Below are 26,127 nucleotides of genomic sequence, written 5' to 3' on the forward strand. Positions count from 1 at the left end.
AGGTTCTACAAGTAGGGTCCTGTAAACTAGACGGAAGCCAAGTTAAGCACAGGAGTGTGGGCAACTTATTAACAGCTTCAGCTTCACGCACAGGTAGCACTCATAGGAATGAGGAATGACTTAAAGGACAGCATTGAAATTATTGCATATTTTATCAATTAAAGGTAAATTATAGAGAATTAACAAGACAAGGAAAATAACTAGATTTTAAGACAGCAAGTTATGAGATTGAAATAAATGAAGGCAAAGCCTAGTTAACTTGCATTATTAAAATTCCCTATTGTATTCCAGGACTGGGGTATCAAGAATTTTCTTCAGAAGTCCTCATCTATCTCTCTGAGAGAATAAGGAAAAGGGACCTTTTGAAACCTGCTTCTGGTTTTAGGAAAATGGGCTGTATCTGAGGGGGGTGGGTACAAAGAAATTGCCTTCCTGTAAAAATGGGCCTTGTGCTAGCTGATAGTTCTTCAGGTATGACGCAGTTTTCTTCTTTTTCATGCTAATGCTACCAAGGAATTACACATTTTCCTCTTACGCCACTATTTTAATGTAAAAGTCTATGTTTGCTGCCTTTCTAACTATAGTTATTATTGGTTGATTTAACAATTTAAACCAATAGCTATTAAACTAATTTCTTATAATTTTGTCTCTGAATATTTTCATTCAAGATAACATAAGCATATCATCAGAAACTTTAGATATAAAATTTGTCTTCGAGTGGTTTTTTATTGTGTCAACATTTACAAATTGTTTAAATAAGTACCATGTATAAATGAAATACTGATTGAGGAAATATCATAGTCTAAAACTGTAATTGTCATTGAATTTTACCACTAAATATGCAATTCATAATTTTTGCTGAATTCTGAGCACTTCAAGGGCTAATTTGAGAAAATGACAAGGTTCACAGGAAGTACTTAGTGTCGTGTTATTATTGATTGACACTGGAGGAAAAAGCACACCACAGTGTAATTTTTTGTCTTCTTTCTCGGTAGGAGCCTTTCCCTGAAAATAACAAAAGACCTTGATCAAGAAGCCCGATGTTCCCATGTCAGCCGAATGCCCACCAGTCCCTCTGCAGATTGTCCCCTGCTCGGTGTGGAGGAAAATGGAGGAGTAGATTCCCTGCCATTCAGACTCATGCTGCAGGAGTGCACAGCAGTGAAGACATTGCTACTGAAGATGAAGAGAGTACTTCAAGAGGTAGGGCTGCTCTGCCATTAGCGGCTGTCTCTGCTGGCCTGCAGCAGGTCTGTACACCTGCTTGCATTCTGCTCAGTCGTTAATATCTTGTGGCACATTGAGGCATGGGTCAGGTGTTCTCCTGAGCCTTAGCTTTCCTCATATGCCAAATGAATAACTTCAGCTTCTGGTATACAAATGGGTCTTCAGAAATTCCCCAGATTCTGTGAAAGAAAAGAAGTTAGGGCCAAGCCTTCCCTAACCTGTGCAGCAAGGAGAAATGGGCATCAGCTATGCAATAATCTGTTTATGTCACTGTCAAGAGGCTGAGAAATCTACTGAGTTTTTTTCACTTTGATTTTGTTGGTGAATTATCTATATGGAATTATAAAGGCAGGTTTGTGAAAGCAATTTTGTTCTGGTCAGCATATCTCAGTCTGCAGGTGTTAATGAAATACCTAGTGAATTCGTTGGCCCTCTGGCAACCTTTTGCGATTGTTTTCACACCTACTGGTTTTATGTGATGAAAGTATCCTAAAACACTGTCTCTACATCTTTCTCAATTATATTACTCAGTCATATGGGGTTATCTGTACCTCAGAACCTGGAAAACATTATATTGCTCTATCATAAGGCTCCTAGTAAAGCCTCAGTTATCATATATGGAAGCATGGTCTTATGCTTCTGTTCCTAGAACAAAGTCTAATTACCAATTACTGTATGGGCAGCAGGGGGAAAACTTCTGCAAGGAACTGTGTCAAGGATCATACTAGAGATTAGCCAGGCTTCTGGACCTAGACAAAGTCTCCAAATAAGGGCAGATAGAGGGCATCTTCCAAGGCAGGGAAGGGAAAGGGGAGATTGAGGTGATCATCTGTAACAGGAAGGGCTGCTTGTTGGGGTTTCTGTCCTGCCCAGTTCCCACAGCCGGCAAGTCCCAAAGAAAATCACATGGAGGTCTCCATAAGTTATAAACTGAATGGCCCATTAGCTCAGGCTTTGTATTAGCTCTTATATATTAACCCATTATCCTTATCTATGTTAGCCACATGGCTCAGTACCTTTTTCAGTGGGGCAGGTCACATCCTGCTTCTTCTGTGATCTGGGTAGGACTGCCAAGGAGCTTTTTTTCTTCCCAGAATACTCCTGTTCTCATTGCCCCACTTCTACTTCCTATCTGGTTTTCCCGCTTATACTTCCTGCCTGGCTTCTAGCCAATCATTGTTTATTTAAAATATAATTGGCAGAATATAGACGATTGTCCTGCACGCGTCATCAATGTTGCTGAGCTCAGAGAGATTTGCCAGGACATGGTAGAACTCAACTTCTAACGCACAGGGCCTCCCAGCATTTAGCCATTATTTTTGAGGCAGAGTCTCATGTAGATTCTTCTGACTGCAAGCTGACCATGTCATGAAAGCTACTTTGGATTCATGACTTCCTCACTCCTCTTCTCTAGTGCTAGAATTATGAGCTTGCACCACCTTGCCTTGGTGGTGCACAAACATTTTAATTACTAGTTTTAGTAGTTGCTATTTTATAGCATTTACCACAAAAATGGTCACAATTTATCAGTTTCCTCCTTCTACCAATGATAGATAACTGAATTGAGGGATGTGAAGTTGAAACAAAGAAAGCTAACAGGCATCTTCAGAATCAGAATTGTTCTTTAATCAGAACAACTGAAGGGCCCAGTCCCTGCAGAGGTGAGACTGTGCACATGTGGAGTAGTGGTCTTGGGATTTTATAGGATGGAAAAGGAGAAGACCAAGGACGGAAGAGTCCTAATGCAGGTCAGTTCTGCAGTATAAGTGCTAGACACCAGAGGGGTTGGTGTGTGGATCTCATCAGAATTTTCCACAGATGTTGTCAGTCAAGTCAACTTTCCTGTCAAGAGCTTCTCAGTCCACTGAGGCCTTTAGGTCATTAATAACTATATCAACCCTCTTTAAAATGTTATCACTATAAACTAATTTCTGGAGGTGTAGGGTGTAGTCAGGAGTTTTTCTGGGCTTAAAACTAAGAAAATTTAATGAACAAACTGAATTATGTATCCTAATTAAATTTTGCATTTAAAACCCTTTTCTGATGGTCTCCTTGAAACCTGTCTGTCCATTAGTGTAGATAATACACACGTGTCATTTTCATACTTGGGTAAATAAAAGGTGAATTCATTTTCATGATGATCAAATCATATGTACTTCCTTGATTGGGGAGGGTATCTCTGTAAAATATTTGAAAAGGTTCAGAAAGAACAAAATTGTCGCTGCTGGTTTTGGACGAACAAGCAAGATGACCATACACTTACATGCTGCAAAGGGATGGCTGCTAGGAAATCCAGAGCCAGATGGTTCTTTCCCAAGTGTCTATCTAGAGCTCATTAAAACTGTGGAACATTAGAAAGACTTTCCATGGTAAGTTCCCACAGTATGTGAAATAAGTATCTTCCAAATTACCTTGTCTACTGAGTCAGTGTTCCCTGTACCCTTGAATGAATTTAAGGACAATTCCTTGGTTCTAATAGTAATAATACTTTAAAAACTTAACATTTACTTTGTGTGTTGTTGCTATCATTTTTATTTTATTTTATGTATGTGAGTGCTTTGGCTACATATATATTTGTGAGCCAAATGTGTACCAGGAGCCAGCAGTGGTCAGAAGAGTATATCAAATCTTTTGAAAATGGAATTAATGTTGGATGTGAACAATAATATGGGTACTGGAAACCAAACTCAGTTCCTCAGCAAGAGCAATAAACATTCATAATCAGTGAGCCATCTTCCCAGCCCTATAATTTACTTTTTACTAAAATGTTTTATTCAATATTGTACTTTGTCAAAATATTTTATTTACAAACCGCACTGAAAATACGTTAAATATTAAATCCTACTAGCACATTCATTTATTCATTTTAATTGTTTTGTCTTTAATGGGCATTTGTTACTCCATCTCTTTGGGTTTAATAAAATGTTGATCATATTATATATTTTGGCAGTAATTCTTATACATTTTGACCATATACATCGTGAACTAATCTAGCTTTGTGAATCGTATTTGTTATGCTAGACTATTCCATGGGATTTCGATTAAATGCAATTCTTAAAATGAGTAGAGCAGTAAAATTCAATCCAACCCTGTGCTTCTGGTGATTGACCTCCCAATGGGAGCAGCTATGCTTCAGAGCAGCGGCAATGGCTCTAGGCTGGAGTCAGTTTCAAAAGCTCCAGCGTTGATTCCCAGCCTGCAGAAGCTGAAGGCTTTCCGACATTCTTTTTAGTGAGTTCTGAAACAGAGGCACTAGATTAGGATATTCTCTTAAAGATGTTGCGTCAAATACAACTGACTCCTTCTTGTACTTGAGGACTATTCCTGAGTACTTGGAATTCAGTTTGTATCTCTTTTTTCAGTTATTGCCACTGAGATGTCCCAGGTTCTCATTGTAATCATATTTGGCCTTCTGACTTGTAAGTTTCCCACCTACAATCCAGTTTCTTTATTGGAGTGAAAAAAAATGATGAGTATGTGATTGGTCATTCTTTTGGGACATTTTGCACATTTTCTAAATACCCTTAGATGTACTCTGGAGGTTAAGTGTGCACATCTTAGGATTTTACATGATTGATCCTGCAATTGCTAACTCTTTATCTCCAACAATACTCTAAGAGTCATAAATGAGTTGAACCTGCCATATTATCCTAATGTCTGTTTAAAACATATTAACTGCTGAATACATAAATGAAAGGAAAATATATATCATTCAGCTTCTAGTCAATCATTAAGTTACTCCTAATGGAGTAAAACTGGCAGAATGTGACTTTCTCACTCAGCATATAAAATAAAGATAGATAGCAACCATTACAAGGTTTAATCTGATCATGCCCCTTACACATGCTAAGGACTATAGACTGAACACATAATCTCCTAAAGCTTTTCAGATCTTCTTATGGTAAAGATGCTCTGGGGTTCATTATTATTTTAAAAATTATCTACTAAATCCTGAAGATTAGAAGAAAAGCCTATAGACTTAGTGAATGAGAACTTTTGTTTGTTTTTCCCCATGTATCCTCACACCTTCCAAATATAGATAATTTTGTGTTGACAAACCATTATTTTCACTCAGCAGACAGGAACAAACATAAATTATTAGAAAACTGCATATTGCTAAGTATACGAGTTCATATGTAATACTTTATTACTTTGTCAGCTGGGTATGCCTACTAGTTTAGTAGTGTTGTTCTGTTGACATATTGAGCTGAACATGGAGGAGCTAAACACATGTTACACTCCCAAATCTGGACTTCTTTAAAGTTCCCTTGCTCTTAGAAAGTGCTTTAAGCTGGGTGGTGGTGGCACATGCCTTTAATCCCAACACTCAGGGAGACAGAGGCAGGCAGGTCCTTGTGAGTTTGAGGCCAGTCTGGAATACAATGGAGTACCAGAACACAGAAAAACTCTGTCTCACACCCCCCAAAAGTGCTTGAATTTTCTTAAAGTATCAAATATAAAAACTTCTATTAAAAATGTTTAGTAACATTAGGTCTTTGGAAATTCTATTTTTTGTCTCCTATTTTCAAGGTTAGTCATAAAACATTTTATTAGAGCAAAGAAGAGCTGTCAAAATCTTTTAAACCATTATTTTTATTGTGACTTTATCATGATATAAAAAGCATATAATTCAGAGACAGGGTTTGTTTAATGTTCCCATCATTTTTTTTCTGTTCTCTAATTTCTCCTCTTTGGTTTTGTTTATATTGTATGGTAACTGATCAAGAAGGACACTAGAAGGAATCTTCAAACACCAGTGAGTATTTGATATCCTAATAAGATGGCAGGTGGTTGAAGATGGACTCAGGGGATCAATGATCTGTTTGTCCCTCTTTCCACTGTGGATGAATTGAGTGAATCTCCATTTTCTGCTTTGTATTGTCAGTTTGTCTCTTTTAATTGGCTTATTAAGGACAGGTGTCCCCAAATCAAATGACGGACTTTCTCCAGAGTGCCCCATGAAAAAAATCCATATTATCATATTTCAACAAATAGAGGTGAGAAGCAGCTGGTGCCAGTTGAAGAGGGAAGACATGAAAATGTCCCTATAATTAAACTTGTCCACAAATCTCTGGGACCTTTCAGTCTTTCCTGTCCATCTGGAAAACTTTCTTTAAACCCTATAGTGTACCTTTCATCCTATCTATGATCAACAAGACCATTACTGGGTTTAGAGTGACAACCTATACCCTAACAAACTTGAGATTCCCTAGAAACCTACTGTTGAGAGAGGAAATGTCTGGGATTCTAGTGGTTCACTAGAGGAGAGCTGTGTCTTCTGGATAAAGATTTACATGTCAGAAGCTCTTGCAAGAGAGAAGGAAATGAGATGGATGGGTAGGGATCAGTTGTTGACTGGGTTGCCTAGTGATGCATAGCTTTTGGCTTCTATTCAAACACCACCTTCATGTCCCAACCCTGAAGAAGAACTTGGTAAGTGCTGGGATCTCTTTGGCATGCCTTTCAGTGTAGCCACATTGACTAACCTATTTTCAAACTACTTTCCACAATTGAAGGCAGTACAACAGTAACAACAAAGCATAGTCTCATGGCAGTAAAAATATTCAACTGAAACTCTAATTTCATGTCCTCAGTCCCACCCTTTTGTTTTATTTTTATTTTATTTATTATTTATTTATTTTGAGACAGGGTTTCTCTGTAGCTTTTGTGCCTGTCTTGGAAGTTGCTCTATACACCAAGCTGACCTCCAAGTCGCATAAACCTGCCTCTGCCTCCCAAGTGCTAGTATTAAAGGTATGTCCCACCACCATCTAGCCAGGCCAACACTTTCAAATTTTTGATTTGGCAATTAGGCAGTGTGACTATACTTCAAGTATTTCTTGAACCAGAAAGCACTTGTCATGTTACAAACAACGTCATGTAAATGTAAACCAAACAGAAATGTTTAACGCAATGAGAGGGACATATTCTGGGAAAATACGTAGTAAGTGAAAAATCAAGGAAATAGCTACATTTAAAAATGAATATAGCTCATAAAACTTCCAAGCTGTTAAAATATTTGAGCTGTGGAGATTTTTCCAATGACTTTTCATTAATTAAAGAGTTGTTAATCTATACTTCTTTTTCCTTTATCTAGTTCAATTTTTAATTTCATTTTCCTAAAGAAGAAATGACATATTTTCAAGGTTAATTTTCAGTATGAACTTCTCAACACTTCTAAAAACCAAAGGAAAGAGCTATAGCTAAAAAAGTCCAGGGATATATAATTATAGTCATAATTGTAGAAGAAAAGCTTTGCTCAACATTCCAGACATAAGACTTGAGCCTGAGGTTTTCCTCGGCATTCACTATGAACCAGGCAAACAGCAACAATCAGTGCAAGGTAATCATTGCAAACAACAGCTCGGTAATCAGACGTCTTTTCAGTCTTAGCTTTAAAAATGATGGAGTTAGATCTTATTTTTTTTTTCTGCCACCCTCTTAACTTTTGTTTGGTTTTGCTTGCAATAAAATGTGTTTAAGTCAATATAAGAGGTACTGTGGCAGTTCCGTATGGAAGAAAGCTTGCACTGTAGAATGTCTTAGAAGCAGGCTATGTAGATTTAGCTGTGGGACGCTGTAACATAAAGGGGCCTGCTTGTTTGTTGGGGTTTTCTGTCCTGCCTTGCCCCTCAGTCGGCAGGCCCCAGAGAAAATCAACCATACAGAGATTTCTGTAAGTTATAAAGCTGATTGGCCCATTAGGTCAGACTTCTTATTGGCTAACTCTCACATCTTGATTAACCCATTTTTCTGATCTATGTTAGTCATGTGGCTCAGTACCTTTTTCAGTGGGGCAGCTCATATCCTGCTGCTTCGGTGATCTGGGCAGGAGTGGGAGGAATCCACTTCCTCCTCCGCAGAATTCTCCTCCTCTCCTTGCATCATTTCCACTTCCTGTCTGGTTTTCCTGCCTACACCTCTTGCCTGGCCAATCAGCGTTTTATTTAAAACATGATTGACAGAATACAGACAATTCTCCCTCACCAGGATGCGAATGGAAAACCAGTCTTTCCTGTGCAGTGCCAGGCAAGAGCTGTTGAGCAGATAAGTCATTTCTAAATGTAGCATCCTGTTTCCCAGAGGCAATTTAACTTATAGGACTCTATTGTAAAACACACGCAGAACGTGTGGAGCATAGTTCACATGATAAGTACTAGAGAATTCATTATTACTTTACAGATTTATATTAGCAGGAAGAAAGAATAATAAGATGACAAAATTCCTTCCTTGAGAAGCCAAAAAAGGCCAATTAAATTTAAAAGAAGTGGGAAGAAATAATTAAAAAGAAAAAAAGTAAAATAGAATCTGGACAAATAGTAGGCAATTAAAAAAATTCAATAGGTTCCTTGAAGTTTTTTTTAAATAAAACTATCTTAAAATTTATTTTTAAATTAAAAAAGTTATCTTTTTTTCATTTTAAATGCCTAATCCAGTTCCCACTCCCTTTCCTCCTCCTGCTCCCTTCACCTTCCTCCCATTGCACCCCCTATTCACTCCTCAGAGAGAGTAAGGTTTCCCATGGGGAGTCAATAAAGTCTAAAACATTGCACTGAGGCAGGACCAAGGCCTTCCCTATTATTTCAAGGCTGAGCAAGGTATCCCTCAATAAGACTGGGTACCAAAAATCCAGATCAAGTAGTAGGGATAGATCTTGGTCTCACTGCCAGTGGCCCCACAGTCTGCCCCAGCCACACAACTGTCACTATGGTAACACCAGAACCCAGCCATTGAAGTTTTAAAAAAAAAAAAAGAATCACTAATGAATGCAATTAAAGAATAAAGAGAAAAAAACACAGATAATGAAGAGAACAAAATAGGGAACAACCATTGTTACAGATTATACAGACTTGAGAATGGTAAGATTATTATGCACAGCAGAGTATGAAAAATAAATCAATATCATATGTGTAAGAAACACAAACTATTCAAAAATACTTTATGGTGACATAAGAGAAAACTAAACCAGAATAGCCTCATTTTAAAATTATTTAAAATAATAAATAATTTTATCTCACAAAATTTGTGTTCAAAAATTTGAAAATAGCTTGTCATCATTGAAGATTAGATGTAAGCCGTATCAAACGTCATATCAATATGTCAGCCACGGATGGTGATAAGAAGGCTTTACTGAGGTTGAGGGTTCTCCTCCTAGGTCATTCACAGTGTAGCTGAGAACCACCAACAGGTCAGTCCTCCACTATATGTGCTTTTCATTGAACCGCATAGAGATCAGTTTCTCTCAAGACATCCAGTCTGAGTGAACATGACAAATTGGACAATGCGTTTTATGAATTTGTTTCATGAAAAGTACATCATTGTGCCTGTGACATTAATGGGTACGAAGAGCAAACTTAACTGAGATTGGAAGACCTTATAAAAAGCATGAGGATGAAGAAATGAAAAAACTGTGTCTCCACGTGGAAACTTGCTACCACAGTCAGCCCTGTAGCCTCCAATACTTTATCTCTCACATATGCAAATATACTCCAGCCCTTCTCCTCATTCTGCTGTGGCATTAGACAAGGACAGAAAGCAGCCACCTTCTTTGACAAAGTATCACAAGAACAATCTCTAGGTCACATACTAATATTCTTCTCCTCTGAAACCTCATGAGTTGGACCCCCACAGTTCAAATCATCCTATGCTCCACCGTCTCCCATGTTCCTACTAGTTTTGCCCATATAGTCCAACTCAAAGCATTCAACTGTTCTCCTAATCCAAAGTCCCAAATTCTGCTATAAGCAGCATGGTCTATTACAGCAACACCCCAATCCTGTTACTAACTGCTGTCTTGGTTACTCTTCACTGCTGTGAAGAGACACCATGACTGCAGCAGCTCTAAAGAAAATGAATCATTTAATATGAGTCTGTGGGGCCTTTCTCAGTCAAACCACCCCAGTTATCCCCCTAATATCAGTGTCAGTCTTGTGTCTTTTAGAATTAGCCTGTCATCCCGATTATTGTTGTGGTTCATAAGTATTACACTTGAGTAAAGCTATTGAATGCTTGTCTTCCGTGGAAGTTTGTGTAGGTTCTTTCATTACTGTGAGAGTCAGTCACCCAGCACATGTATTCTATGTTGGTTCTAACTCTTCTAAATCCTTTGTCTTCACATGGTGGTATCTACAGCAGTATGATATTCCTTCAGTGTATGGGAGGCAATTGAAGCCAAGCAATAGCATATATTATTTTGGGAGTCTCTTATATTTCCCTGACCAACAACTTGAAAGGAGGTTATCTTTGCCTGGCACTGTTTTTTTTTCTTAGATACTCTATGACATTAGGTGGAAACACTGTTACCCCAAGTTTCATACCTTCACTTAAAAAGTTAGGTATACATGTGTTCTTTAATATAAGAAATTTTATGTTTGTTTTTGGCTCTTGTTTTTTTTTTTTATTTCTTGTTGTCTCCAGACAGGGTTTCTCTATGTAGCCCTGGCTGCCCTGGAACTCACTCTGTAGACCAGGCTGGCCTCAAACTCACAGAAATCTGCCTGCCTCTGCCTCACAAGTGCTGGATTAAAGGTGTGCACCACCACCACCTGGCATGAAGTTTTAAATAAATGTAAAATAATATGATACCCTATGACCTTTTCAAAAATCCTTACTGTTATCTATCAATTCTCTCCCTCACTCTATCCTCTCCAGTCCCCAAGTGAGTCTCTTTTTCCAACCCTCATTGTTCTGTTTTTTCCTTTTTAACCCGTGGGTCTTACTATTCCCTGGCTGGTTTCATCTGAAGTAGTGAACAAGTCCTAGCAGAGAATGTATGGAGTTGAAGAAGGAAGGAAGTGAGCCAGGCCATGATGGCTAGGGGAATCTTGCAGCCAGACTGAGTAGCAGAGTACTTCTTTATTTATATATAATTTAGTAAGTAGGGATACATTCATCTTGTCCAAAACATAGATTATATCATTTTTTGTTTTTGGACATGTGTTTCACTCCGTTTGCACATCTTTTAGTCATTGTTAATAAACTATAACAGAATAGAGTTATCATTTTCAATCATTTCCCCTCAAGTTTTCACATTATTGATAAACAGAATAATTTTTATAATCATTCTTACTCATCAATTCCATAACAAAATTTTTAAAAATCTGGAGGCATATGACCACCTGGTAGTTTTGTGGCTAGAAGGACACTAAACCAAAACATAATCTCTAAGTTAGTCTGGGCCAATTTCCATATCCCAAGCAGTGTATTATTAATTCTTCTTTTTATATTATTAATTCTTAATGATCAAAGTTCACAGAGAAAATACTCAGATCAGAGATGCTGCAGATATTATTCAAATTCTGGCATAATACAATGTTTTTATTTTATATTTTTATAGAATTTGTCTATATGTCTAAACCTGGCATTCTGTTGTTCACATGACTCCACAGTGACTCTGCACGTGCTACCTTTTCTAAGAAAAGGAGGTCCTGACATCTCATTCTTTTATCATTTTTCTTGTCAATACTTTGTTCAAGATAAGTCCCTGTGTACAACTAAGATAACTTCAGCTAATCCAAGTTTGTTGCTGTATATGACACATAATTGCCTGAGTGTATAGTGGGAAGAGGCTTGCAACCTGATCAAAGACCAATTCCTCTAGCCCACTGAATCTTCCTGACCTTTCTAAGTTTACTTTATTTTTATTATCTTGTTCCCATCTCCCCCCAAAACACACATACACACATGCATCACGCTCCCTTTTTAAATTCCTAATATCTGAGTTTACTCTGACTTAACAATTTATTTCATCAGTTACTTTTACAATTTTGGTCTTTTATTTGTACATCCATTGGTTCATGATTCCATAAGATACAGATTTAACATCACAGGCTATTTTCTATTTGTTCATACCAAGTGTGCTTCTCTGATGGGAGCATGCTGGCACTTCAGCTGAACCCAGCTACATTTCTCTTTAGCTTTTTTTTAATGCATATTTTCCTTTTTTGGTTCCTGAAGCTATTTCAACTCTAAGAATCGTAGCAAGCTGAAACTGCATTATAATTCTCTTGACAAGAATCTTGCCCTAACCTGGATATTTACAATGCTAATAGCAGCCTGAGTGATGCTGCATAGATTTCCATTTTTCCCATAGTAACATTTGGGGGGGCTTTTCTTTTTGCAGCAGCACACATTCCCTTGAAGTCTTGTAGATTGACAAATTTGTGACTGAAGAAAAAACTACACTCTTTAAAGGCTGGAGAACATATTATTAGTGCCTATCCTCTTTCCTGTTGAGTTTATGACTTTGGAAAGCTGCTGGAGCCAGTGGTTCTGGTCGAAAGGAAGGAATTTTTCATCTTTTATGTGTTTGCAGACAGGTATTCAAAGGCTCCTTTCCATTTTACAAATCTTTGGCCTATAAGTGTAAACTGGAAAGTACTTTTGTTCCATAACTCACTCTAACTGTTTGGATTGCCTGCTCCTATTTGTGATCCACTCCATCATGTGAAAGACACACCCACGAATCTCTTCTTGATGATTCCAGCTGTAGTCTGTAACAGGTGATTGACAGATATTTTCAGTTTTTAAAATACAATTGCTTTGTTGAGAAGTTCCCTGGGCAAAACTCAAAGCCTTAAGAGAAGGTAGCTTTGGTCAGAATGAAACTAGTATTCTGTCAGACCTCTCATCTTTCCAAATAGCTGGTAAATAGTCCCATCCCTGTGATTTAAAAGAGCTCACTGAATTATTTAGAGCTAAGACATCATGATATGGAAGTTACTATGCAGTTGGTGGTATCACCATCAGCATGCTTATTTATAGAATACTCATTTTCTCCTTGGCAAATCTGTCAATGAACTTGACTTTGTCATTCATGCTCGATTAGGTTGCTATTTTCCATTCTTTAAAAATATTATTAATGCTAAACTGTTACATGGTTTTAGAAAAACGTGTTAAAAACCAAAAGTATCTGTCCTCGTGGTACAATTGAGCATCATTTGGGTATATACCCAAAAGTGGTTTGCTGGGTATTGAGGAAGGTTGTTTTCTGTATAATGACTATACTGACATCCAAAAGGGCTGTACCAGCTTGCACTCCCACCAGCAATTCAGGAGTGTTCCCTTAATCCCATATCCTCTTCAGCATAAGTTGTCATCAGTGTTTTTGATCTTGGCCATTCTTATGGGTGTAAGATGGAATATCAGAATTGTTTTGATTTGCATTTCTCTGATGGTTAAGGATGTTGACCATTTCCTTAAGTGTCTTTCAGCCATTTTAGATTCCTCTGTTGAGAGTTCTCTGTTTAGGTCTGTACTCCATTTTTTTTAATTGTATTGTTTGCTCTTTTGATGGCCAATTTCTTGAAAACAAAAGAGTAGGTAATTCTGATTATTTTTTCTATGTGAGAAACCCTTTACTTTCCAGTGCTCTGTGAGCACTTAAAGAAAGCAAAGAAACATTCTTCCCTGACTGTATCTCAGTTTCACTGAGAATAAATTTTTTTGAAGAAGTTAATTAGACTGGTTAAGATCAAAGAAATACAGGATCATAGATACTTGAATGTAAATCTTACTCTGTAACTTAATACAATTTGACTAAGGGTTTAGAGTCTATTTTCATCATTTGTAATAATAATTATAGTCAAGATATTTGAGCAATTCACAAATAAAATATGAGACATAAAGTGTGTATGTGAAGAGAGCACCCATGAGCATGAACTACTACAAAGGTTTCATATCTTATAAGTGAAATGGATAACATTTGTGATTTCATAAATATATTGAAGTGTAACAGTCAATCATCAGTAATGTGAATGCTGCAAGCATTAAATACTACAAATGCAAAATTAATCATTACTATAAAGTCAGTGCTAGCTGATGTTTCACTACCAATGTTGTTCCCATAATGTGATTTTGGGAACGTCTTCAATAATGGTGCCATTTTTATCTCATATTTCTTAATAAATGAAGTGCTACATGTCAGTTGAGTTTCCTTTTCAGTTCAACATGTTACTAAGTTGTAAGAAATTATGTAATAATTTAAGAAATTATAGCAATTAGCCAAGCTGTAGCTATTAGCACAAAAAGAAGTGGGAGAAGTGTATAACCCTTGGGACATCAATGGTACTTGCTGAATTATAGTAGAGGTGACAGAAGGGGAGTAAGCAAGGATAACTCTGAATGCCACTGTGTGGGTAATGAGCAGAGACCATTGCAATTGTCTGTACCTAAGAAGAGTAAGTGAGGAGTATCTGTGTGAGGCTGAAGGAAATGTGAGACTTGTAAGGACAGAGGGAAGTTGGAGCACTTACTTAGTTCAGTGCAAATTTGTGTGTCACATTTGGAAATATTTGCCTGCATTTCCAGGAAATCGGGGCAGAAATATAGTTCAAATATTCTTGATCATATAAATATTGCCTAAAGCTATGGATCAAACAGTTTACATTTGATATCTACTTAGATTGCTTCAATATTTAGTGTTCAGAAAACCAGGAAAAAACAGAGCAGCGTGAAGTCTGTCAGGAAGAAAGTCAATGTCATTGATGGTGCTGAGGATCAGCATAAGAATGGTAAACCAGAAAGATTCCGGCCAGCCACATTCAGAGAATCCAGCCACATTCAGAGAATCTGGTTGGATTGCGTCCTCCTTCAGTCCCAGTCCAACTGGCCTTGGTAAACTCTCATTAGATCCGTCCCCTTGTATCAGTGGGTGATCACATGCCTCACAGTCCTTATTTCCTTTTTCATTTTCTTTCTCCTTCTGCTCCTCATTTGGACCTTGGGGGGCTCAGTCCGGTGCTCCATTGTGTGTCTCCATCTGTATCGCCATCCATCGTCGGATGAAGGTTCTCTCTGATCTTGCCGTCTTTGCTCACGTTCTCTTTCCTTCTGCTTCTCGTTTGGACCTAGGGAGTTAAGTTCAGTGTTACGATGTGGGTCTCTGTTTCTATCTCCATCCATCGCCAGATGAAGGTTCTATGGTGATAAGCAAAATATTCATCAGTATGGTTATGGGCCTAGGCCGTTTCAGGCACCCTCTCTTCTGTCCAGAGAACAGTCTGGGGATCTCCTTGGACCTGGGACTCTTGTCTGAAAAGCCATTGACAATGGCATTGGGACTTGTTTCCTCTGCATATACTGGATTTTGCGGATCCAGTCCGTCTGGACACTCACCTTCCTGGACCTGGAGGGAGGCGGGAGGAACTTGAACTTCCCACTGGGCAGGAAACCCTGACTGCTCTTAGGGATGGAGAGGGTGGAGGAGAGGGAGTGGGGGGAGTGGGAGGGTGTTGGGAGGAGGGGCGGATATGGAAACTTTTATAATTTAATAAAAAAAAAAGAATAAAAAAGAATGGTAAACCAGCTCTGGTTTCCAGCGCCCTGCAAAGTTCATCCCAAAATGCAGACCTCGAAAGCTTTTGGGATATCAGCAGGAATATCTACAGGAAGTACTATTTTGTAAAACCAAAACTTGGAATAAAAGCAATAATCCGTCCTTCCTGCTCACAAATTGTTGGCTTATTTCTTTACAAGGAACTGCTCAATGAGTTTAGAGGATGTTAAATTCCTCCTGCCACCAGCTAAGTGTGGTGGTGCATGACATTTCCATATACCCAGCACTTGGGAGTTCCTGAAGCAGGATTATCAATCTGAGGCCAGCCTGGGCTACATAGTGAAACCTTATTGCAACAACAATGATAAATGTCCCATGGTTCGTATATCTATTTTAAAGTATAGAACCTTTTAATATTAAATGGATACAATAAATTATGTTTAATAAATCAAGAATAATAGCTAACATTTTATGTAGCATACCCTCTGCTTTAAGATAAGATCCTGTCTTTATTTTAAATAGTGTTACTATATTTATTTTGGCTATTACCTAAACACAGAGGCAGTCTAGCAGTGATCACAATTACAAGTCAGGAAGAGCCCAGCCATGCTTGAATGTCAGCTCTAAACTGCCCTCAGTCTATGCATCTTTGTGAAAGAAGCTAAATCTCTCCTAAGACTCTCAGCTTCTAGCAGCAGAGGTACCACACAACTGCATGCCGAAAAGTGCTAGGTAATTTCAGCATGTTCCAAAAATGTTGATATGAAATTGGTCTCCCAGGAGAGCCTGGTATAGTTTTGTGCGCAAGTCTAGCAAAGGATTTTTGGTCATATATCAATATGTTCTACAAATGGTATTTGGAATGGGAATTTACATTACAATTCAATTTATGTATAACACAGGGTTAAAAAATATACAGGTTATGCAGTGTTAAAGATTAATGTTGCGCTGAGAAAAACCACATGAAAAATAGAACAAAAATCAGGACCTGCCCAACACAGTATACGGGATAAGACTGTCACTGCAGAGCTAATAAGGACAGGTATGCATGAAAGCATGTCTTGGTAGGTATTTTATGTTCACCAGTATTTCTTATACTTCTTTCAAAACCATAGTTTACAAATGAAATTTTCAGATATGTTTGGAGAGTACACCGACAAAATCTTTTGAAATTATCTGTGCTTTAAGAGACCCCTATCTACCATATCTGTTCACAGAGTTTTATTCAGCCCATGGCCCCATCCTGTGAAAACTGCAGGGATATTGTACCACTTTACAAACAGTGTGTCTTTGATATTCAAGTGGCATCTAAGACGAATGGTTTACTGTTGAGCACCCTGTGTCTGTCACCTACTATTTGTATTTGTATTTTGTTAAAGGCTGCTTTCCTCATGCCTAATGGGTGTGGGAACACTCAATGCTGCTGTCACAGTCCAGAGTTAATCAAATAAGCACGAGCAGTGTTGTTATGCATGTCTGAATTCCCAGTTTCTTCACAAATCCAGCATCAGTGCTTCCCCTGCTACACAACCCGTTACTTTCATGTGATTCTGTTATCAAGCACTTCAAGCTGCAACAAAGCAAATGTACAGCAGGTGGCATCCAAGAGTCCAGGAAGCTTCCCAGTGGAGAACTGTCAGGGAGGGAAGAGCTCTCCAAGGTCATTTTACAATCTGTTAACTGACTTAGACAGAGGGGACTTAATTGCTTAACTCTAACTGTAGTATTTTAATTCCCCAAAGATGAAAACTGGAGGACATAAAATGCTGAATGTATTGGTTTACTGTTTCAGAAATTGTATAGTTAAATATGTTATTTTCTGTGTGTTAAAATTAAAGTGAAATGTAGTTCTAGGAGAAGCTATTGAAAACACTAGAACCAAGTCAGGTTATTCCTTGGTAAACACATGTCAATAGATCCACTTATCTTACCTTTGAGTTCATGGCCTTCTCCACCAAGTTGGAGGAGGAAAGTAGCAGGCTTTTTTGGGGGGTAGGTAGCTAGCTCCTAAATCATGACACAAAAAATTATTATTAGTTATGAATACTCAGCCTTACCTCAGGATCTTTTCTTGTTAGCTTTTATAACTTAATTTAACCTGTTTCTATTCATTCATATTTTCTTCAGAGTTGTTTGCCTTTCTTTCATTCTGTATGTACTACTCTGTGTCTAGATCGTTCATGGCTGCCTGACTGACTGGCCCCAGCTCTCCATATAATCCTCCCTTGTTCTTTTCTCCATTTTTTCGAGCCTTAATTCTTTCTCCTACCTATTCTCTCTGCCAGCTAGACCTGCCTATCTTTTGATTGACTAGCTATTGGTTGCTCAGCTTTTTATTAGACTAATCAGATGCCTTAGGCAGACAAAGCAACACATCTTTACATCATTAAACAAATGCAACATAAAAATGTGACATATCTTTGCCTAGTTAAAATAATATCCTAAAACAAGGAAATGTCTAGTTTAAAGAGAACAAGCAATTGTCTTCAAAGATTCACTGTACTGGCAAAAAATGATTAGAAAAGACATATGGGCATGAGGTCTACATTAGGGATCAGAACATGTCTGTCAAGGCTAGTTCACCCAAGCTGTGCTGAGACAAGTTACTTAAATTATGTATCTCTGTTTTCTTATTAGTTGAGTGACCAAAGTGATACTCTACACTTTCCTTGGGTTTGCTGTGGATATTAAATGTGTGATATGTTTAACTGTAAGAAACAGAGTTAGATACAACAAAAGCTCAGCATGAACACTCTTTCTTCCTTCCTTTTCCCTTTCCTTTCCTTTTATCTTTTTATAACAAAATAAAAGCTTTTACTGTCTTTAAGAGAATAAAGAAAGATGCCAATTACTAAAATCTTTTAATAAATACAATGCTATTCAAATATTTATTATATCTATTTAAAATTATTTTATATATTTTTTAAAATATTCTTCTTTCATTTATTATATCCCTACTTCAGTTTCCTTTCAATTTCCCTCCTTCCTTCTCTCCTCCTCACCTGATAATGAGCTACAATAGACCAGGTACTACCATCACATCAAGGTTAGATAAAACAGCCCAAGAGGTTCCACAAAGGGTTCCACAAGCAGCCAAGAGAGTCAGTAATTGCCTTTGCTCCCACTGTTAAGCATCCCACAAGAACACCAAGCTACTCAACCATAACATATATGAAGAGGTCAGACCGCTAAAGGTTTCTGATCTTTACGAACCCCCATGAAACCCAGATAGTTGATTCTGTGGTCCATGTTCTTGTAGTGTCCCTGACTCCTCTGGTTCCTCTGAGCCTTCCTCGCCCTCCTCCACAGGACTCGCAAGATTTGCCTACTGTTTGGCTGTGGGTCTCTGCATATGCTCCCATTCAGTTGCTGGATGAAAGTCTCCATGGTCCCTTTGATGACTATTCTGCTAGGCTCTGGTCCCAGAATGCTCTATAAGACAAACTATAGGTTTTGTGGCAGGGTTATCCTCTCAATTCCCACATTGAGGCCTTGCCTGGTTACAGAACATGACTGGTTCAGACTCTCTCTCTAGAGTTGTTCTAATAGATTCCATGAAGTTTCCATTGCATTAGGTTTGTACCTCATCCCCAAATGCCTACCCCCATTCCAGCCATTCCTACCAGCATTTTCTCCTCCACCTATTCATCATATTCTTAACCTTGTCCACCCGCAAAATCTATTCTATTTCCCTTTCCCAAAGATTTTTTTTGTCTACATTTACGCCTTCTTTGTTACTTAGCCTCTCTGAATCTGTGGATTGTAACAACAACAACAAAAATATTAATCAATTTTACTTTACATCTCATATCCAGTTATTAGTGGGTACATACCATGTTTGTCTTTCTGGGTTTGGGTTACCTCACTCAGAATGATATTCTCTAGTTGCAATCATTTGCTTGCAAATTTCATATCACCGTTTTTAACATCTGAGTAATACTCCATTGTGCAAATGTACCACATTTTCATTAACCATTCTTCAGCTGAGGGGCATCTAGATTGTTTCCAGTTTCTGGCTATCATGAATAAAACTTCCTCATTGTGGTAGGATGGAACACCATTTGGATATATGGTCAGGAGTGGTGTAGTTGGATCTTGAGTTAGATCAAGTCCCAGTTTTCAGAGAAGCTGCCATGTTGATTTCCAAAGTGGTTGTACAAGTTTGCACTCCCGAGCGGTGGCAAGTGTTTTTGCTCCACATCCTCTCTAGCATGAGATGACATTTATGGTTTTGATCTTAGATATTCTGACAGGAGTAAAATGGAATCTCAGTATCGTTTTAATTTGCATTATTTGAGGGATAAGGGTGTGGAACATTTTTTTAAGTGTTTATCAGTATATCTGATATTATGTTGACATCTTTGATACACTTGGTCATCAGTTTTGTGCAGGGTGATTGATAAGGATCTATTTGCATTCCTTTTACATATCAACATCTAGTTAGGCCATCACATCTTGTTGAAGATGCTTTCCTTTTTGCATTGTATATTTCTAGATCCTTCACAAAAATCAGGTGTCCATAAGTATGTGAATTTACTTCTGGGCTTTTGAGTCAATCCTACTGATCAATATGTCTGTTTTAATATCAATCTCCTGCAGTTCTTATCACTACAGTTCTGCATTACAGCTTTAAATTAGGGATGGTGATGCTTCCAGAAGTTCTTTCGTTGTATAGAATTGCTTTAGCTATCCTGGATGGTTGTTTGTGTGTTTGTTTTATATGAATTTGAGTATTGTTCTATCAAGGAATGTAAAGAATTGTTTTGGAATTTTGATAGATTGAGTTGAATCTGTAAATTGCTTTCAGTAGAATGGTCATTTTTTCTATGTTAATCCTCATCATCTTCTAATATCTTCTTCAAAATCTTTCTTCAAAAACTTGAAGTTTTTGTCACAGAAGTCTACCTTGATTAGAGTTACTCCAAGATATTTCATATTATTTGTGATTATTGCGAAGGGTATTATTTCCCTGATTTTTTTCTCAGCCCATTTGTTGTTAGTATATAGGAGAGCTATTAATTTTCTGGAATTAATCTTGTATCTGACCATTTCACTAAAGGTCTTTGTCAGTTTTAAGAGTTCTCTGGTAGAATTTTTGGGTAATTTATATATAATATTATATTATCTGCAAATAACAATACTTTGACTTCTTCTTTTCCAACATAGTTCCCTTGATCTCCATCAGTTGTCTTTTTATTCTAACTGGAACTTCAAGTCTATATTGAATTGATATGGAGATAGTGGACACCCTGATCTTATTCCTGACTTTAGTGGAATTATTTTTGATTTTCTCTGCATTTAATTTGATATTGGTTAGACTTGCCTCTATTATGCTTAGGCATATCTCTTGTAGATCTGATCTCTTCAAGTTTTTTTTTTTTTTATCATGTTGGGGTATTAGACTTTGTCAAAGACTTTTTCAACATCTGAGATGATCATGTGTTTTGCTTTTTTCTTCTTTAAATTTGTTTATGTGGTGGATTACATTGACAGATTTTTCTTTGTTGGAACATTCCAGCATCTCTGGAATGAAGTCTAATTGATCATAGGTGATACTATTATTGATTTGTTCTTGAATTTTGTTTACCAAATATTTTATTGAATATTTTTGAATTAATGTTCATGAGAGAAATAGGTCTGTAATTCTCTTTCTTTGTTGAATCCCTGTGTGGTTTGAGTATCAGGGTGACAGTGTTCTCAAACATTGAACTTGACAATGTTCCTTCTGTTTATATTTTGTAGAATAATTTGAAGGGTATTTGCATTAGGTCTTTATTGAAAGTCTGGTAGAAATTGAGTTAAAACCATCTGTCCCTGAGTTGTTTTTTTTTTTTTGGTCTATTTACTTTGTATCTGTTCTTGATTTAACTTTGGTAAGTGATATCTATTAATAAAATTATCCATTTCTTTTAGATTTTCCAATTTTGTCACATACAGGCTTTTGAAGTATGATCTAATATTTTTTGCATTCCTTAGTGTCTATTGTCAGGTTCCCTTAAACATTTCTGATTTTGTTAATTTGGCTATGTTCTTTATGCCAATCACTTAGGATAGGCTTTGTCTATTTTGTTGATTTTCTCAACAAATGAACTCTTTGTTTCATTGATTCTTTGTAATTTTTTATTTCTATCTTATTGATATCAGCACCCAGTTTATTTTCTGCCATCTACTATTTTGATGCATGTGCTTCTTTTTGTTCTAGAGCTTTCAGGTATGCTGTTAAATTGTTAGTATGAGATCTCTCTAATTATTTAAGTCACTTAGTAGTATGAGCTGTTCTCTTAACACAACTTTTATTTTGTCTCATAAATTTGGCTACATTGTGTTTTAATTTTCACTGAATTCTAGGAAATCTTAAATTTGCTCATTTATTTCTGCCTTGATCAAGTAGTCATTCAGTGAGGAGATGTTCAGTTGCCATGAGTTGTAGACTTTCGGCTCTTTCTATTGATGAAATCCTTCTTTAATCTGTGATTGTCTGATAGGACACAGGGTTATTTCAATTTTATTGTATCTGTTCAGAGTTGCTTTGTGATCCATAAGAATAGGTGGATCACTAACCTATTCTTCTAGTTGGCATGGCCTGCCTATTACTTTTTAAAAATTTCTATCCTGGGATATAAATTACAGTGAATGAAAGGGATGGGTGTAGCAGAAGGGTTGTGATGGAGAACATATCCCAAGGAATCTTAGATTGGATGGAAGAAACCACTTCAAGTAGTTTAGGGGTAGATCCTAGATGAATTTTATTCTTCTTGGACAAACAAACCAAGAATTTTATCTGCCCACTCACTGCCAAATCAGTGAAACAATATGAAAACATTTCAGTCACTTGAGAGTGAAAACACGCATTATTTACTATAAAACAAGCTTCAAGGAGTCCATGTATCTAAAGTAACTTTAAAATAGATTTTTAGTTTCTTTGGTGTACCTTGAATTCCTGTATAAAAGAAGGCTTTACTGTTTTCCAAATACAGAATTTACTCTAGGTTTAGATGTGTCAAAGAATGAAACTATTCAAATACATATTAATTACCTCCTTTGCTCAGTCCACTTCAAAAAATTCCTACACTAATCTACCTAGTAGCCTGGATTGGCAGCATTTCCTGGCCCCTGCTTCCTCTGTCACTCTTTCTGAGCTTTGGTTCTCTTGCTTCCTTCAATTCTAGGGCTCCTCTTTGGAGTCACATGGAGCACCATTTGTGTTGCTAAGGCATTTTTGCTTGTTCCCAGAATCCCTCAGTACTGCTATTCAATCTTCTCATGTCTCAAATCAAATGTGATTTTTAGGTTGATTGGGTAGATGTTAGTGTAAAAACAGCTAATCAAATGAAGTACTTGTATTTATATATTAAAATCATTCCAATTATGCTTTCTTAGTGAGAAATTCTCCGGCATAAAACTCTTATTCATAACCTCTAGTTGCATCTGATTTTGGTTAGTCTTTATCTTCTCAGCACTTATGTTTTCCTCCATGTTCATGATTACTAGTTTCCCAGGAGGGATTTACAGGTGGAATTTGTTTAAGTTGGCTTTGTGTTGCTATAATATTTTTCTCACTGAAGACATTTAAAAGCTCACCATCAGCATTTTTACTATTGGGCCACCATTTTCAGTTAATACATGCTTTGGACACATTATTTAATACTGTAGATGTTTACCTAGCTGATTTTCTATAAATATAAGTTTCACTGGAAAGATAATTATAAATGTTGAACATTTGTCTTTACTTAGTTGATGTCTAAATTTGCCTCTCTTACTAGCATAATGTCTGCAAGAGTTATGCTTTCACCTCATGAAAACTTCAAAAATGTATCTTTTTTTTCTTTTAAACTAACAATAGTAAAATACCAGTTCATATGGTCCTGGATTTTATAACTGGACAAAAGATTCAACGAATTGTTGTAATTGATTTTTGAGGGAAATTTGTGGCAGCCTGAACTTAAGAATACTGTAATCTGAGTACTCAGAAGTGACACCACACAACTAGTGTGTGTGTGTGTGTGTGTGTGTGTTTGTATGCACACATGCACACACGTACACATTCAAGTGCACAAGAACATTTGTTCAGTGTGAACATACCCACCTCTATGCTATTGACTTGTTGCATTGATTGGGTTAGTGGTCTTAAGTGTTTTAAGAAATATATCCAAAGAGCAGAGACCTCAGGTGGTAGCAGTCATCTCTCACTTCCGAACTGCCACCTCGGTTTTGAAACTATTGAAAATATTAATACCAAGGATGGGAGGAGAAAGGTCACCGACCCAAATCATCATGGCCAAATGAATTAAAGCAAGCTATTAATTAAAGCAAACCTTTTTATTCATGTTCATGGGCTATCTCCCCGCTCAGGAGGAGTTGGAGAGGTCTATATTGGAGATAAGGAAAACAAGTTTTTGTAAGATTCAGGAGTAGGATATTGTCAAATGGCCAAAAATAGGCAGTGTTATAGGAGCAGAACATAGCAGGTGGTCAAAAGAAGGTAATCACAACAGACAGTCATAACAAGGTGGTCATAAGTGGTCATGTAAGTTTTTGAAACAAAGATAGGGTTCCAAGACAGTTTTAAACAACATTTTGAAACACAGACATGGTCGCTATTCCTGGAACAGGCAGTACAGAGCCATTTGTGGTTATCTTACAGGTAGGGCATAGCCCCATCCTTGACAAAGAGAGGTTTAATCATGAACAGGAACGAGCCCAATTTGTCTTTATTATTAGATTGCATTTAGCCTATGAGGGAAGCAGGCTGATTCTTCAAAGAATCTGCAAAACCTGCAAAAAGCTACAGAGTAATTTTAACTCACCTTCGTTTTGAGCTCACTGACGCAGGCTCTGGCCACTGAATCGTAGCTATACTCTTCTCTGCATTCAGTGAACTTATGTTCCTAGCTGCCGTGGTGCTCTGCTGTGTTCTGAGGTGATTTCTCCTTCTGGATAGTAATTCCTTTTTATTGGCCCATCCCCTCTGTTATTGGAATTTGTCCTTGACATCTTTTTACTATTGTAAACTAATGAAAAACTTGTTTTCTTAAAGCAAACAAAACAAAAGTAATCTGGGCTTTGCCTTATCCCTTAAACTGTCTCTTTATACACCACCAACCAAGGCTACACTTTCTAATGCTTCCTAAACAGGTCTACCAACTGGGAAACAAACATTCAAATATATGAATCTGTTCTGTCTTTCTCATTCAAACCACCATACTCTTCCACACTGGGGTAGTTTGAATGTATTTGACTCTCATAAGCTCATAGGATGTGCCGTTATGAGGCAGTGTGGCTTTGTTGTAGTAAGTATGGCCTTATTGGAGGAAGTGTGTCACTGTAGGGATGGACTTTGAGATCTCATATATGATCAAGTCATGCCAGTGTCCCCGTCACTCCTTGTCACCTATGGATCAAAGGTATAAAATCTTTAGCTCCTTCTCTAGCACCATGTCTGTCTGCATGCCTCCATGTCCTATCATGATGATAATGGACTAAGCCTCTGAACTATAAGGCGTCCATTAAATGTTTTCCTTCATAAGAGCAGCCATGGTCATTGTGTCTCTTCATAGCAATGAAACAGTAACTAAGATGTACACTCTGTGTAGTCTGCCTTTCCTGGTGATAATGAACCCATATGGAGCTGGGGCAGAATTATATATAGCTGGAAGGGAGGTAAAGGGATACATGGCTGGAATTTTAAAAAAAAAAATGGTGGATGGAATCTCTCAGTCCCCTTTTTCTGTGAGGGACATTCTGCAGTCATGAGGATCTCTTGGTGTGGTGTTAGGTGCTCTGACTAAAATGACAAAGCTGTTGTGTTTAGAGGACCATGATCCTCAACAAAGTTCAAACTTTTAAAGTGCTGTTGATGTAACTTTTTATTTACAACTAATATTTCCTTTGCTTCAACATTGATTTTAAGTTGGGGCATGGGATACTTTTTTTGTTTTTTGTTGGGTTTTTTTGTTTTGTTTTGTTTCGTTTTTTTTTTTTTTTTTTGCAAAAAAGACCTTAAAAGTAGTTTAATTTACACTAAGAGCAAGTTAAAATGGGCTTAATTTAAGTCTTTGTCTTAAGAACTGAAACTATCCAATCATCATATAAAAACATTTTACTTATTCTAGTATTTTCTTTGTAATAGAAGTTTTGGCATGTGTATAAAATATAATTGTGGAAAGACAGGCAGAACAAAACCTCCTTAAAATGAAGTATTTTATATGAGGTCTAATGGTGATTCTATTTTCTCAGACATTTTGTTTCCATTCAGAACCTCTCTGAGCTTTATGCGTTTTAAAGTTCAGTCTTAAATTGTGCTGTGCTAGATTTTATGGACCATTTGCTGTACTTACACAATTCTGTTTAGGCGTAGAGCTGCAATTTTCTATTCAGTTTATCAACAAATTTTCTAAGAACAACTGTTTCTGAAACTACAAAATGTAGGAATAAAGCAAAAAAAAGGAAAGAGAGACAGAGGAATACATGGAGAGATGGAGAAGGTGGGGAGAGAGGAGTGAGGGACAGAAGGCAGGCAAACAGGCACTCAGGGAACAAAGGGGAAGGAAAGACAGAGGCAAGGATGAAGGAAGCAAGGTGTGAGAGACAGGCATCGAGAAGCATGGAGGGAAACAATGACTTGC

The 26,127-nt window shown here is 37.3% G+C and overlaps 1 protein-coding gene across 5 annotated transcripts in view; it reads left to right on the forward strand.

The window, feature by feature from the left end:
- Positions 1–26,127, forward strand: part of Ccser1 (coiled-coil serine rich protein 1) — a 1,117,462-nt gene that overhangs the window by 373,617 nt on the left and 717,718 nt on the right. For 3 of the 5 annotated variants that reach the window (XM_087907262.1, XM_087907264.1, XM_087907265.1), the window contains exons 6-7: positions 996–1,203; positions 5,957–5,983. In XM_087907262.1, the coding sequence (XP_087763388.1) occupies positions 996–1,203; positions 5,957–5,983 (235 nt within the window). The remainder of the gene's footprint in view (positions 1–995; positions 1,204–5,956; positions 5,984–26,127) is intronic. The other 2 variants (XM_087907263.1, XM_087907266.1) reach the window with 1 other exon arrangement.

Source organism: Myodes glareolus, chromosome 6 (genome assembly GCF_982192425.1).
Source record: "Myodes glareolus chromosome 6, mMyoGla1.1, whole genome shotgun sequence".
Classification (NCBI taxonomy): domain Eukaryota; kingdom Metazoa; phylum Chordata; class Mammalia; order Rodentia; family Cricetidae; genus Myodes; species Myodes glareolus.